Source organism: Hyla sarda, chromosome 10 (assembly GCF_029499605.1).
Source record: "Hyla sarda isolate aHylSar1 chromosome 10, aHylSar1.hap1, whole genome shotgun sequence".
In the NCBI taxonomy this organism is placed as follows: Eukaryota; Metazoa; Chordata; class Amphibia; order Anura; family Hylidae; genus Hyla; species Hyla sarda.
Window position 1 is genome coordinate 122009513 of NC_079198.1, and position 15749 is coordinate 122025261.

At 47.4% G+C, this 15749-nt stretch overlaps 1 protein-coding gene across 13 annotated transcripts in view; it reads left to right on the forward strand.

The window, feature by feature from the left end:
• The window catches only part of GRAMD1B (GRAM domain containing 1B), a 271033-nt gene that overhangs the window by 249677 nt on the left and 5607 nt on the right, over positions 1 to 15749 (forward strand). For all 13 annotated transcript variants that reach the window (XM_056543506.1, XM_056543505.1, XM_056543509.1 and 10 more), the window contains 4 exons: positions 5301 to 5507; positions 10160 to 10244; positions 13581 to 13688; positions 13776 to 13896. In XM_056543506.1, the coding sequence (XP_056399481.1) occupies positions 5301 to 5507; positions 10160 to 10244; positions 13581 to 13688; positions 13776 to 13896 (521 nt within the window). The remainder of the gene's footprint in view (positions 1 to 5300; positions 5508 to 10159; positions 10245 to 13580; positions 13689 to 13775; positions 13897 to 15749) is intronic.

Below are 15749 nucleotides of genomic sequence, written 5' to 3' on the forward strand. Positions count from 1 at the left end.
GTATAATGTAGGATCAGGGAGCGGTGTACAATGTAGGATCAGGGAGCGGTGTACAATGTAGGATCAGGGCTTGGTGTATAATGTAGGATCAGGGAGCGGTGTATAATGTAGGATCAGGGAGCGGTGTATAATGTAGGATCAGGGAGCGGTGTATAATGTAGGATCAGGGAGCGGTGTATAATGTAGGATCAGGGCCCGGTGTATAATGTAGGATCAGGGAGCGGTGTATAATGTAGGATCAGGGAGCGGTGTATAATGTAGGATCAGGGAGCGGTGTATAATGTAGGATCAGGGAGCGGTGTATAATGTAGGATCAGGGAGCGGTGTATAGTGTAGGATCAGGGAGCGGTGTATAATGTAGGATCAGGGAGCGGTGTATAATGTAGGATCAGGGAGCGGTGTATAATGTAGGATCAGGGAGCGGTGTATAATGTAGGATCAGGGAGCGGTGTATAATGTAGGATCAGGGAGCGGTGTATAATGTAGGATCAGGGAGCGGTGTATAATGTAGGATCAGGGCGCGGTGTATAATGTAGGATCAGGGCGCGGTGTATAATGTAGGATCAGGGAGCGGTGTATAATGTAGGATCAGGGAGCGGTGTATAATGTAGGATCAGGGAGCGGTGTATAATGTAGGATCAGGGAGCGGTGTATAATGTAGGATCAGGGAGCGGTGTATAATGTAGGATCAGGGAGCGGTGTATAATGTAGGATCAGGGAGCGGTGTATAATGTAGGATCAGGGAGCGGTGTATAATGTAGGATCAGGGAGCGGTGTATAATGTAGGATCAGGGAGCGGTGTATAATGTAGGATCAGGGAGCGGTGTATAATGTAGGATCAGGGAGCGGTGTATAATGTAGGATCAGGGAGCGGTGTATAATGTAGGATCAGGGAGCGGTGTATAGTGTAGGATCAGGGAGCGGTGTATAATGTAGGATCAGGGAGCGGTGTATAATGTAGGATCAGGGAGCGGTGTATAATGTAGGATCAGGGAGCGGTGTATAATGTAGGATCAGGGAGCGGTGTATAATGTAGGATCAGGGAGCGGTGTATAATGTAGGATCAGGGAGCGGTGTATAATGTAGGATCAGGGAGCGGTGTATAATGTAGGATCAGGGAGCGGTGTATAATGTAGGATCAGGGAGCGGTGTATAATGTAGGATCAGGGAGCGGTGTATAATGTAGGATCAGGGAGCGGTGTATAATGTAGGATCAGGGCGCGGTGTATAATGTAGGATCAGGGAGCGGTGTATAATGTAGGATCAGGGAGCGGTGTATAATGTAGGATCAGGGAGCGGTGTATAATGTAGGATCAGGGAGCGGTGTATAATGTAGGATCAGGGAGCGGTGTATAATGTAGGATCAGGGAGCGGTGTATAATGTAGGATCAGGGCGCGGTGTATAATGTAGGATCAGGGCGCGGTGTATAATGTAGGATCAGGGAGCGGTGTATAATGTAGGATCAGGGAGCGGTGTATAATGTAGGATCAGGGAGCGGTGTATAATGTAGGATCAGGGAGCGGTGTATAATGTAGGATCAGGGAGCGGTGTATAATGTAGGATCAGGGAGCGGTGTATAATGTAGGATCAGGGAGCGGTGTATAATGTAGGATCAGGGAGCGGTGTATAATGTAGGATCAGGGAGCGGTGTATAATGTAGGATCAGGGCCCGGTGTATAATGTAGGATCAGGGAGCGGTGTATAATGTAGGATCAGGGAGCGGTGTATAATGTAGGATCAGGGAGCGGTGTATAGTGTAGGATCAGGGAGCGGTGTATAATGTAGGATCAGGGAGCGGTGTATAATGTAGGATCAGGGAGCGGTGTATAATGTAGGATCAGGGAGCGGTGTATAATGTAGGATCAGGGCCCGGTGTATAATGTAGGATCAGGGAGCGGTGTATAATGTAGGATCAGGGAGCGGTGTATAATGTAGGATCAGGGAGCGGTGTATAATGTAGGATCAGGGAGCGGTGTATAATGTAGGATCAGGGAGCGGTGTATAATGTAGGATCAGGGAGCGGTGTATAATGTAGGATCAGGGAGCGGTGTATAATGTAGGATCAGGGAGCGGTGTATAATGTAGGATCAGGGAGCGGTGTATAATGTAGGATCAGGGAGCGGTGTATAATGTAGGATCAGGGAGCGGTGTATAATGTAGGATCAGGGAGCGGTGTATAATGTAGGATCAGGGAGCGGTGTATAATGTAGGATCAGGGAGCGGTGTATAATGTAGGATCAGGGAGCGGTGTATAATGTAGGATCAGGGCGCGGTGTATAATGTAGGATCAGGGCGCGGTGTATAATGTAGGATCAGGGCGCGGTGTATAATGTAGGATCAGGGAGCGGTGTATAATGTAGGATCAGGGCGCGGTGTATAATGTAGGATCAGGGAGCGGTGTATAATGTAGGATCAGGGAGCGGTGTATAATGTAGGATCAGGGAGCGGTGTATAATGTAGGATCAGGGAGCGGTGTATAATGTAGGATCAGGGAGCGGTGTATAATGTAGGATCAGGGAGCGGTGTATAATGTAGGATCAGGGAGCGGTGTATAATGTAGGATCAGGGAGCGGTGTATAATGTAGGATCAGGGAGCGGTGTATAATGTAGGATCAGGGAGCGGTGTATAATGCAGGATCAGGGAGCGGTGTATAATGTAGGATCAGGGAGCGGTGTATAATGTAGGATCAGGGAGCGGTGTATAATGTAGGATCAGGGAGCGGTGTATAATGTAGGATCAGGGAGCGGTGTATAATGTAGGATCAGGGAGCGGTGTATAATGTAGGATCAGGGAGCGGTGTATAATGTAGGATCAGGGAGCGGTGTATAATGTAGGATCAGGGAGCGGTGTATAATGTAGGATCAGGGAGCGGTGTATAATGTAGGATCAGGGCGCGGTGTATAATGTAGGATCAGGGCGCGGTGTATAATGTAGGATCAGGGCGCGGTGTATAATGTAGGATCAGGGAGCGGTGTATAATGTAGGATCAGGGAGCGGTGTATAATGTAGGATCAGGGAGCGGTGTATAATGTAGGATCAGGGAGCGGTGTATAATGTAGGATCAGGGAGCGGTGTATAATGTAGGATCAGGGAGCGGTGTATAATGTAGGATCAGGGAGCGGTGTATAATGTAGGATCAGGGAGCGGTGTATAATGTAGGATCAGGGAGCGGTGTATAATGTAGGATCAGGGAGCGGTGTATAATGTAGGATCAGGGAGCGGTGTATAATGTAGGATCAGGGAGCGGTGTATAATGTAGGATCAGGGAGCGGTGTATAATGTAGGATCAGGGAGCGGTGTATAGTGTAGGATCAGGGAGCGGTGTATAATGTAGGATCAGGGAGCGGTGTATAATGTAGGATCAGGGAGCGGTGTATAATGTAGGATCAGGGAGCGGTGTATAATGTAGGATCAGGGCCCGGTGTATAATGTAGGATCAGGGCGCGGTGTATAATGTAGGATCAGGGAGCGGCGTATAATGTAGGATCAGGGAGCGGTGTATAATGTAGGATCAGGGAGCGGTGTATAATGTAGGATCAGGGAGCGGTGTATAATGTAGGATCAGGGAGCGGTGTATAATGTAGGATCAGGGAGCGGTGTATAATGTAGGATCAGGGAGCGGTGTATAATGTAGGATCAGGGAGCGGTGTATAATGTAGGATCAGGGAGCGGTGTATAATGTAGGATCAGGGAGCGGTGTATAATGTAGGATCAGGGAGCGGTGTATAGTGTAGGATCAGGGAGCGGTGTATAATGTAGGATCAGGGAGCGGTGTATAATGTAGGATCAGGGAGCGGTGTATAATGTAGGATCAGGGAGCGGTGTATAATGTAGGATCAGGGAGCGGTGTATAATGTAGGATCAGGGCCCGGTGTATAATGTAGGATCAGGGCGCGGTGTATAATGTAGGATCAGGGAGCGGTGTATAATGTAGGATCAGGGAGCGGTGTATAATGTAGGATCAGGGAGCGGTGTATAATGTAGGATCAGGGAGCGGTGTATAATGTAGGATCAGGGAGCGGTGTATAATGTAGGATCAGGGAGCGGTGTATAATGTAGGATCAGGGAGCGGTGTATAATGTAGGATCAGGGAGCGGCGTATAATGTAGGATCAGGGAGCGGCGTATAATGTAGGATCAGGGCGCGGTGTATAATGTAGGATCAGGGAGCGGTGTATAATGTAGGATCAGGGAGCGGTGTATAATGTAGGATCAGGGAGCGGTGTATGATGTAGGATCAGGGAGCGGTGTATAATGTAGGATCAGGGAGCGGTGTATAATGTAGGATCAGGGAGCGGTGTATAATGTAGGATCAGGGAGCGGTGTATAATGTAGGATCAGGGAGCGGTGTATAATGTAGGATCAGGGAGCGGTGTATAATGTAGGATCAGGGAGCGGTGTATAATGTAGGATCAGGGAGCGGTGTATAATGTAGGATCAGGGAGCGGTGTATAATGTAGGATCAGGGAGCGGTGTATAATGTAGGATCAGGGAGCGGTGTATAATGTAGGATCAGGGAGCGGTGTATAATGTAGGATCAGGGAGCGGTGTATAATGTAGGATCAGGGAGCGGTGTATAGTGTAGGATCAGGGAGCGGTGTATAATGTAGGATCAGGGAGCGGTGTATAATGTAGGATCAGGGAGCGGTGTATAATGTAGGATCAGGGAGAATATGTTTTTAGGATATAAAATTACTGCAATAAAAGCAATGTATCTACATGTACTGTATCTTATTGTGGGAGGTTTTGTGATGTTTGGGGGTAATGTACAGACACATGACTTAAAGGGGTACTCCACTGGAAAGCATTTTCTTTTAAATCAACTGGTGCCAGAAAATTAAACCGATTTGTAAATTACTTCTAATAAAAAAAAATCTTAATCCTTCCAGTACTTATCAGCTGCTGTATGCTCCAGAGGAAGTTCTTTTCTATTTGAATTTCCTTTCTCCCTGACCACGGTGCTCTCTGCTGACACCTCTGTCCATGTCAGGAACTGTCCAGAGCAAAAACAGGTTTGCTATGGGGATTTGCTCCTACTCTGGTCAGTTCCTAAAATGGACAGAGGTGTCAGCAGAGAGCACTGTGGTCAGGGAGAAAGGAAATTCAAACAGAAAAGAACTTCCTGTGGAGTATATGGCGGCTGATAAGTACTGGAAGGATTAAGATTTTTAATTAGAAGTCATTTTCAAATCTGTTTAACTTTCTGGCACCATAAAAAAAAAAAAAAAAAGAATGTTTTCCAGCGGAGTTCCCCTTTAATGTGGTTGGTCAATACTTATTCATTATTATTGTGTTTCAGAGAATGAACTGACCAAAGCAGAGACTGCTTACCTGTCTGATCTCCATCGACAGTCCCCCAAAGAGAAGAGCAGCAAGATCACCTCGACGCGCCGCAGGAAGCGCCCCCATACTCACCTGCGGATCCCTCATTTGCAGGAAGTTCTCAGCCCGGTCACCACCCCTACAGACGAGGAGAGGCAGCATCATCGTGTCCGACATGTAGCAGGTCAGAGAACACTAGTCGTCTCTATAGTTCTCTGAAATTATATTTTCATCTGCACATCTGTGATCTTGGGGTTAGGAATGACCTAATACAGTGTTTCCCAACCAGCGTGCCTCCAGCTGTTGCAAAACTACAACTCCCAGCATGCCCAGACAGCCGAAGGCTGTCTGGGCATGCTGGGAGTTGTAGTTTTGCAACAGCTGGAGGCACCCTGGTTGGGTAAAGACTGACCTAATAAATTGCAGGATGGAGGCCACGACCCATGTCTGTGAAAACATGTGTAAAAGGAATTTTCTGGTTGTATTGGAATAAAGCCTATTATAGTAGTTTTAAGAGAAAAAAAAAAACTATTCTTTCAGCATCAAATCGGGATAGGGGAAGGTTCACACCAGTCTTAAAGGGGTTCTCCACTGCCGCAGCATTCGGAACATTTTGTTCCAAACGCTGGGTGCGGGGTCGTGACATCAAGGCCACGCCCCTTCATGATGTCACACCATGCCCCCTTAATACAAGCCTATGGGAGGGGGCGACATCACAAGGGGGCGTGACCGTGACATCATGACCCCCGCATCCAGCGTTCGGAGCAAAATGTTCCGAATGCTGGGGCAGTGGAAACCCCTCTAACACTGGTGTGAGCTTTCCACTATCCGCCCCCGCCCCCTTGTGACATCATGCCCACTCCCCCTTGTGACATCATACCACGCCCCCCTACCATAGACTTGCATTAAGGGGGTGTGGCGTGATGTTACAAGGGGGTTTGGCATGGACGGATAGTGGAAGGTTCACACTAGTGTTAAAGGGGTACTCCACTGCCGCAGCATTCGGAACATTTTGTTCCAAACGCTGGGTGCGGGGGTCGTGACGTCATGGCCACGCCCCTTCGTGATGTCACGCCATTCCCCCTTAATACAAGTCTATGGGAGGGGGCATGGTGTGACATCACAAGGGGGCGTGACCGTGATGTCATGACCCCCAGTACCCAGCGTTCGGAGCAAAATGTGCCGAATGCTGTGGCAGTGGAGAACCCCTCTAACACTGGTGTGAACTTTCCACTATCCGGCCCCGCCCCCTTGTGACATCATGCCCATGGCCCCTTGTGACGTCACACCACGCCCCCTACCATAGACTTGCATTAAGGGGGTGTGGCGTGATGTTACAAGGGGGCGTGGTGTGGCCGGATAGTGGAAGGTTCACAATAGTGTTAAAGGGGTACTCCACTGCCCCAGCATTCGGAACATTTTGTTCAGAACGCTGGGTGTGGGGGTCATGACGTCACGGCCACGCCCCCTTGTGATGTCACGTCATATCCCCTTAATGCAAGTCTATGGGAGGGGGCGTGGTGTGATGTCACAATGGGGCGTGGCCTTGACGTCATGACCCCTGTACCCAGCGTTCCGAACAAAATGTTCCGAATGCTGGGGCAGTGGAGTACCTCTTTAACACTGGTGTTAACTTTCCACTATCCGGCCCCGCCCCTTTGTGACGTCACACCACGCATTCTCCCATAGACTAGCATTAAGGGGGTGTGGCGTGATGTTACAAGGGGGCGTGGCGTGGCCGGATAGTGGAAAGTTCACACCAGTGTTAAAGGGGTTCTCTACTGCCCCAGCATTCGGAACATTTTGTTCAGAACGCTGGGTATGGGGGTCATGATATCACGGGCACGCCCCCTTGTGACATGACACCACGCCCCCTCCTATAGACTTGCATTAAGGGGGCATGGCATGACATCACGAGGGGGCGTGGCTGTGATGTCATGACCCCCGCAACCAGCGTTCCGAACTAAATTCCGAGGCAGTGGAGAACCCCTTTAAACTCCCTTCAATCAATCGGGTCTCTGGATATTTTCTGCAGGTATCTCTTGCTGTTTATCACTGTTTGCTCTGAGAATTTGGGAAAATCTGCAGGAGATCTGACAAGAGCCAAACGTCTTTCAGACGGGAAGTGTCTCCTGCTGTTGAAACCATTACCTCTTATTTTTAATCCGACCTGCGTCAGGCTGGAAGTATTGTTTGTCAGACTGCGATCTGACCGGGTGAGAGGTGCGGGCGGTATTGGCGCCATTGTTCTCTCTGTTTGCCGTGTAACAATCAATCAATCTGCTGAGTCTTTTGCTGAATAACAAGTCGAGGAGTAAGTGGAGTTTTACAGCTGTTGTCCGCTCTGCACCTGACCGCATTGATCCCTATGAGAACAGTGTTTGCTTTATTGATCATGTAATGGCCGGGTGCAGGGTTGTTACATTCTAAACAGTGCACCCTCACCTGTGCTCTCTGGCTGTTGCACAACTATAACTCCCATCATGCCCTGATACCCTCCGTCATGTCCTGATAGCATCTGTTCCTTAGCTGTTACCATACCGCAAACTCCCATCATGCGCTGACTCCCTTTGGAGTTGTATGGGAGTTGTAGTATTCCTACAGATGAGAGCCGAAGCCCGGTGGGGCATGCTGGGAGTAGTAGTTGTGCAATAAGTGGGAGCTGAAGACTGCCGGTGCATGATGGGAGTTGCAGTTTCGCAACAGCTAAGGTAGTGTTTCCCATCCAGTGTGCCTTCAGCGCCCTCCTGGCATGCTGAGAGTTGTAGTTTTGCAACAGTTGGGAGCTGAAGGTTGCAGGGGCATGATAGGAGTTGTAGTTTTGAACAGCTAGGGCAGTGTTTCCCATCCAGTGTGCCTTCAGTGCCGTCCTGGCATGCTGGGAGTTGTAGTTTTGCAACAGTTGGGAGCTGAAGGTTGCCGGGGCATGATGGGAGTTGTAGTTTTGCAACAAGTGGGAGCTGAAGGTTGTCGGGGCATGCTGGGAGTTGTAGTTTTGCAACAAGTGGGAGCCGAAGGTTGTCGGGGCATGATGGGAGTTGTAGTTTTGAACAGCTAGGGCAGTGTTTCCCATCCAGTGTGCCTTCAGTGCCGTCCTGGCATGCTGGGAGTTGTAGTTTTGCAACAGTTGGGAGCTGAAGGTTGCCGGGGCATGATGGGAGTTGTAGTTTTGCAACAAGTGGGAGCTGAAGGTTGTCGGGGCATGCTGGGAGTTGTAGTTTTGCAATAAGTGGGAGCCGAAGGTTGTCGGGGCATGATGGGAGTTGTAGTTTTGAACAGCTAGGGCAGTGTTTCCCAACCAGTGTGCCTTCAGCGCCATCCATGCATGCTGGGAGTTGTAGTTTTGCAACAGCTGGAGGCACTCTGGTTAGGAAACGGTGCCCTAGCTGCTCAAAGCTACAACTCCCATCATGCCCTGAAAGCCTTTAACTCCCACCTGTTGCAAAACTGCAACTTCCAGCATGCCCCGACAGCGCTGGAGACATACTGGTTGGGAAACACTGCTCTAGAGGTCTCACGTTCAGAAGACTGCCATAGCATGCTGGTTGTTGTAGTTCTGCAACAGGTGGATAGCCAAAGGTTGCGGATCAGTTCTCTAAGAGCTTATATCATTACTAGAGTGTAGAGCAGAGTTTGCAAAACTACAACTCCCAGCATTTTTTAAACCTGTGTTTCCCATCCTGGGTGCCTCCAGCTGTTGCAAAACTACAACTCCCAGCATTTTTTAAACCTGTGTTTCCCATCCTGGGTGCCTCCAGCTGTTGCAAAACTACAACTCCCAGCATGCCCGGACAGCCTTCGGCTGTCCGGGCATGCTGGGAGTTGTAGTTATGCAACCACTGGAGGCACCCTGGTTGGGAATCACTGCGCTAGGCAGCCAGACACCATGCACCATATGTTTCCTATCTCTTTTGGGTTGAGGCTTTAATATACAGTGGTCCCTCAACATATGATATTAATTGGTTCCAGGAGAACCATCATATGTTGAAACCATCATATGTCGAGTACATATGTCTATGTAAAAATGGTAATTGGTTCTGGGGCCTCGGAACCATTGTATGTTGAATACATATCTCTATGGAAAACTGCTAATTGGTTCTGGGATGACCATTGTATGTGGAGTGTATGGGGAGTGTTTAACAAACCAGGGTGCCTCCAGCTGTTGCACAACTACAACTTCCAGCATGCATGTACAGCCATTGACTGTCTGGGCATGCTGGGAGTTATAGTTTTGCAACAGCTGGAGGCACACTGATAGGGAAACATTGATGTATGGGGTGTATAGTGTGTATATGTATTGTATGTGATGTGTGACATCGCATACAGTACTGTACAGTTCTTTAAATACCTTCAGGGGGGGACAGAATGTCCTCCATTACCATCCTGCCGACTACAGCTCTATAGGAAAGGAAGGGGAGGGCAGCCAGCAGCTCATTGGATACCTGCAGCAAGATGCTCCAGGCTATTGGCTATGGCTGCACTGGGGGGGCGGGGCTTACACGGAGCTCACAGTGGAAGCCTGCGTGAGTTAGCAGGACAGCATGTGAGTAACAGGAGGCAGAACGGGGCACACGGGGCACATTATACAACTATCTGTCAGTTACTGAAGTTGTCAGCGCTGTCAGATAGCTGTTTGTACGAAGGCCCCGACACACAGCAGCATCATATGTCGAGGCTGCCTTCAACATACGATGGGCTCTGAGAGGCCATCATATGTTGAAATGATCATATGTCGAGGCCATCATAAGTCGAGGGGTCACTGTATTCACAAATCAGTGAAGAGTGAACTGCAATAACAGTCTTGTAAATTTTGGATTTTTTTTTTTTTTTTTTTAGGTTCCACTCAGACACGACATGTTCCTGAGGAGAAGCAGAGTCAGCTACAGAGCATCTCCAAACTCCTGCTGGTGATCAGCTGTGTGTATGTATCATAGGCCATAAGGGTTCATTGTAGCCCAACAAGATATGACACTGCACCCGATGTCAAGATGGGGTTAAAGAAGAACGCCGGGGTTTTTACATATCGTGCACACTCACCATCACTAGTCCTACAGCGCCATCTGTTTTATTCCAGTGCAGCTGCATCTACGTGTTTCATTACTGTAACTTGGTCATGTGATCACCAGTCTGACTCAAAATAAAGTTACTCTGCTTTTGGGGATGATGGGAGTTGTAGTTTTGTACTGCTAGGGCAGTGCTTCCCAACCAGTGTGCCTTCAGCGCCGTCCAGGCATGCTGGGAGTTGTAGTTTTGCAACAGTGGGAGGCACCCTGGTAAGCAAACGGTGCAGTAGCTGTTCAAAACTACAACTCCCATCATGCCCTGACAGCCTTTTACTCCCACCTGTTGCAAAACTGCAACTTCCAGCATGCCCCGACAGCGCTGGAGACATACTGGTTGGGAAACATGGATGTCAGACCTGGTTTCAAACTTGTGGTGGACTACAGGATGACATCATCACCTACCAGGTTCTTCCTCACCCCTCCCAGCTCCATCTGATATCTCTATGGGATCAGGATATAGCCTAAATATACACCTCCCCTCCAGCTCTATCTGTATACTGCTGCTATCTCTATGAGATCAGATTATATCCTAAATAAACACCTCCCCTCCAGCTCTATCTGTATACTGCTGCTGCTATCTCTATGAGAGCAGGATATATAGTGGTTATACACCTTCCCTCCAGCTGTATCTGTATACTGCTGCTATCTCTATGAGATCAGGATATATCCTAAATAAACACCTCCCCTCCAGCTCTATCTGTATACTGCTGCTGCTATCTCTATGAGAGCAGGATATATAGTGGTTATACACCTTCCCTCCAGCTGTATCTGTATACTGCTGCTGCTATCTCTATGGGAGCAGGATATATCCTAAATAAACACCTCCCCTCCAGCTCTATCTGTATACTGCTGCTGCTATCTCTATGAGAGCAGGATATATAGTGGTTATACACCTTCCCTCCAGCTGTATCTGTATACTGCTGCTATCTCTATGAGATCAGGATATATCTTAAATAAACACCTCCCCTCCAGCTCTATCTGTATACTGCTGCTGCTATCTCTATGGGAGCAGGATATGTAGTGGTTATAAACCCTCCCATCTCTATGGGATCAGGATATATACTAAATATACACCTCCCCTCCAGCTCTATCTGTATACTGCTGCTATCTCTATGGGATTAGGATACATTGTAGTTATACACCTCTCCTCCAGCTCTATCTGTATACTGCTGCTATCCCTATTGGATCAGGCTATATACTAAATATACACCTCCCCTCCAGCTCTATCTGTATACTGCTGCTGCTATCTCTATAGGATCAGGATATATAGTAGTTATACAACTTTCCTGTTCACACATTGCATTTCTTGAAGATTTATTTTATTTTATTTTTTAATAAGTTTGTGCTGTGATGTCCCCCAAATCAAGGCAAAAATGCTCTCTTCTGCCACCTCTGTCCATGTCAGGAACTGTCCAGAGCAGGAGAAGTTTGCTATGGGAAATTGCTGACATGGACAGAGGTGTCAGCAGAGAGCACTGTGATCAGACTGGAAAGAACTACACAACTTCTACTCGAGCATACAGCAGTTGATAAGTACTGGAGGATTAAGGTTTTAAATAGAGGTAATTTACAAATCTGTTTAACTTTCTGGCACCAGTTGATCTGAAAACATTTGTTTTCCACCGGAGTACCCCTTTAAGTTATCCTAACGCGTTATGAAGGGACACTAATGACTGTGACCAGGAAAGGTGAGGGACACTAATGAATATGACACACAGGGAAGATGAGGGGACACTAATGACTGTGACACACAGAGAAGATGAGGGGGCACTAATGACTGTGACACACAGGGAAGATGAGGGGACACTAATGAATGTGACACACAGGGAAGATGAGGGGACACTAATGACTGTGACACACAGGGAAGATGAGGGGACACTAATGAATGTGACACACAGGGAAGATGAGGGGACACTAATGACTGTGACACACAGAGAAGATGAGGGGGCACTAATGACTGTGACACACAGGGAAGATGAGGGGACACTAATGAATGTGACACACAGGGAAGATGAGGGGACACTAATGACTGTGACACACAGGGAAGATGAGGGGACACTAATGACTGTGACACACAGGGAAGATGAGGGGACACTAATGACTGTGACCAGGAAAGGTGAGGGACACTAATGAATATGACACACAGGGAAGATGAGGGGACACTAATGACTGTGACACACAGGGAAGATGAGGGGACAGTAATGACTGTGACACAGGGAGAAATGAGGGGACAGTAATGACTGTGACACACAGGGAAGATGAGGGGACACTAATGACTGTGACACACAGGGAAGATGAGGGGACAGTAATGACTGTGACACAGGGAGAAATGAGGGGACACTAATGACTGACACAAAGGAAATGAGGGGGACATTAATGATTGTGACACAGGGAGAGATGAGGGGACACTAACAGGGAAGATAAGGGGACCGTAATAACTTTTACACACGGGGGAGATGAGGGCACTGTAATGACTGTGACACACAGGGAAGATGGGGGGACAGTTAGAACTGTTACACATAGGGGAGATGAGGGCACAGTAATGACTGTGACACAGGAAAAAGTGAGGGGACAGTAATGACTGACACAGGTAGAGATGAGGGGACACTAATGACTGACACAAGGGAGATGAGGGGACATTAATGACTGTGACACAAGAAGAGATGAGGGGACAGTAATGACTGTGACACACAGGTAGAGATGAGGGGACACTAATGACTGACACAAGGGTGATGAGGGGACATTAATGACTGTGACACAGGAAAAAGTGAGGGGACAGTAATGACTGACACAGGTAGAGATGAGGGGACACTAATGACTGACACAAGGGAGATGAGGGGACATTAATGACTGTGACACAGGAAGAGATGAGGGGACAGTAATGACTGTGACACACAGGTAGAGATGAGGGGACACTAATGACTGACACAAGGGTGATGAGGGGACATTAATGACTGTGACACAGGAAGAAATGAGGGGACAGTAATGACTGTGACAGACTGATCTAGTGGGCACGATCAGCTTAACAGGTGCTAGTACTGACACCTATAGACGACCTGCTTAGGAATCTAATACAAAGGCTACTACTCTGTGTATTCACACAACCGAGCACTGGTTAGATACAGATGTCCGTACTGTATTAGTCAGGCTGTAACGTCTGGACACTATTCACACCTCTCTCTGTCTTTCCGCAGTCTGGTGCTGTTGGTCATGCTGAACATGATGCTGTTTTACAAGCTGTGGGTATTGGAGTACAGCACGCAAGCACTTACCACGTGGCAGGGCCTCCGAATACGGGAAAGGTACGAACCTTAAGGAGAACTCCTTTTAAAATTGGAGCAGTCTGAATTTTTTTTTTCCAGGTTTTAACCCTTTACTTTTATATCCAGTTCAGTTCCGCAGTCACAGGCAGAATGGACCCAACTATTAGAGACGCAGCAGAAACACCACGACTCTGAGCTGCAGAAGTGGAGGCAGATCATCAAGTCATCCGTCATGTTACTAGACCAGGTATATCAATGCTGACCTCCACAATCCACTTTTAAAGGGGTACTCCCGTGGAAAACTTTTTTTTTTTTTTTTAAATCAACTGGTGCCAGAAAGTTCACTTCTATTAAAAAAATCTTAATCCTTCCAGTACTTTTTAGGGGCTGTATACTAAAGAGAAACCCAAAAAAGAATTGCATTTCCTCTGATGTCATGACCACAGTGCTCTCTGCTGACCTCTGCTGTCCATTTTAGGAACTGTCCAGAGCAGGAGAAAATCCCCATAGCAAACATATGCTGCTCTGGACAGTTCCTAAAATGGACAGCAGAGGTCAGCAGAGAGCACTGTGGTCATGACATCAGAGGAAATGCATTTCTTTTTTTGTATTTCTCTTTAGTATACAGCCCCTAAAAAGTACTGGAAGGATTAAGATTTTTTAATAGAAGTGATTTACAAATCTGTTTAACTTTCTGGCACCAGTTCATTAAAAAAAAAAAAAAAAAAAAAAAGTTTTCCACGGGAGTACCCCTTTAAACCAGTGTTTCCCATCCTGGGTGCCTCCAGCTGTTGCAAAACTACAACTCCCAGCATGCCCGGACAGCCTTCGGCTGTCCGGGCTTGCTGGGAGTTGTAGTTTTGCAACAGCTGGGGGCTCACTTGTTGGGAAACACTGATCTTACCCTTAAGAGCTGAATAAAAGGAGTAAGATTAGTCGCTGACAGACATCATGCTGGGAGCTGTGACTGATACAATATCAGATCTACATTAGATATAAACATCTCAAGCAGCGATAAATTGTAACTGCGATCTGATATCGCACCAGTCACAGAGATGAGCCAGATCGAGGACCTACTTTTATTTGCCGTCACATGGGGTCAGACTGAACGTCTCTATTCCCCATAGTAACATGGTGCCTTAAAGGGAATGTGTCATCAGAACGTGATTTATTGTTTAAATCACATTTTAATGTTACCCAAATTTTTTAAACAATTTTTGGTGGTGTTCTTTCTAATATAGCAATTTTACTAACTATATATTTTTTAATAATCCTGAAATCTTGCAGTTCCCATTCTGGCCACTAGGGCAAAAACTAAGCGAAGACTTCCTGTTCTATACAGATTATTTCCTAGTAATGCCTTTTAGGATTACAGTGAAAGGTGACACCGGTAGAGAGATAACACTGGATTCACCACCATTCACAACAGAGATCAGCCTCCCCTTCCTTTTATGTATATATAACACTAGATCCACCACCATTCACAGCAGAGCTCGGCACCCCTATCACTGTTTATAGAGAAAACTGGATTCACCACCATTCACAGCAGAGATCACCCCCCTCCCCCTCCTTGTATATAGAAAACACTGGATCCACCACCATTCACAGCAGAGATCAGCCTTCCCCTCCTTGTATATAGATAATACTAGAGCCACCACCATTCACAGCAGAGCTCAACACTTCCCCACTTTCACTGTTTATAGATAACACTGGTTCCACCACTATTCACAGTAGAGATCAGCCTCCCCTCCTTGTATATAGATAATACTAGATCCACCACCATTCACAGCAGAGATCAGCCTCCCCGTCCCTGTATATAAATAACACTTGATCCACCCTGCAGAGTGACCTCTGAAAAGGTCAAAGAGCATGCCCAGTAATGTCTCCAATTTATGTAAATGGGACAGATCCTGTTAATTGTTGTCTATGTCCATGGTCCTGGCCTCGTCCCCTCCCTGCAGATTGACCTCTGAAAAGGTCACAGAGCATGCCCAGTAATGTCTCCAGTTTATGTGAATGGGACAGATCCTGTTTATTGTTGACTATGTCCATGGTCCTGTTGTAAAGCATATCACTAAATGCTGTTAAAAATAGCTCAGG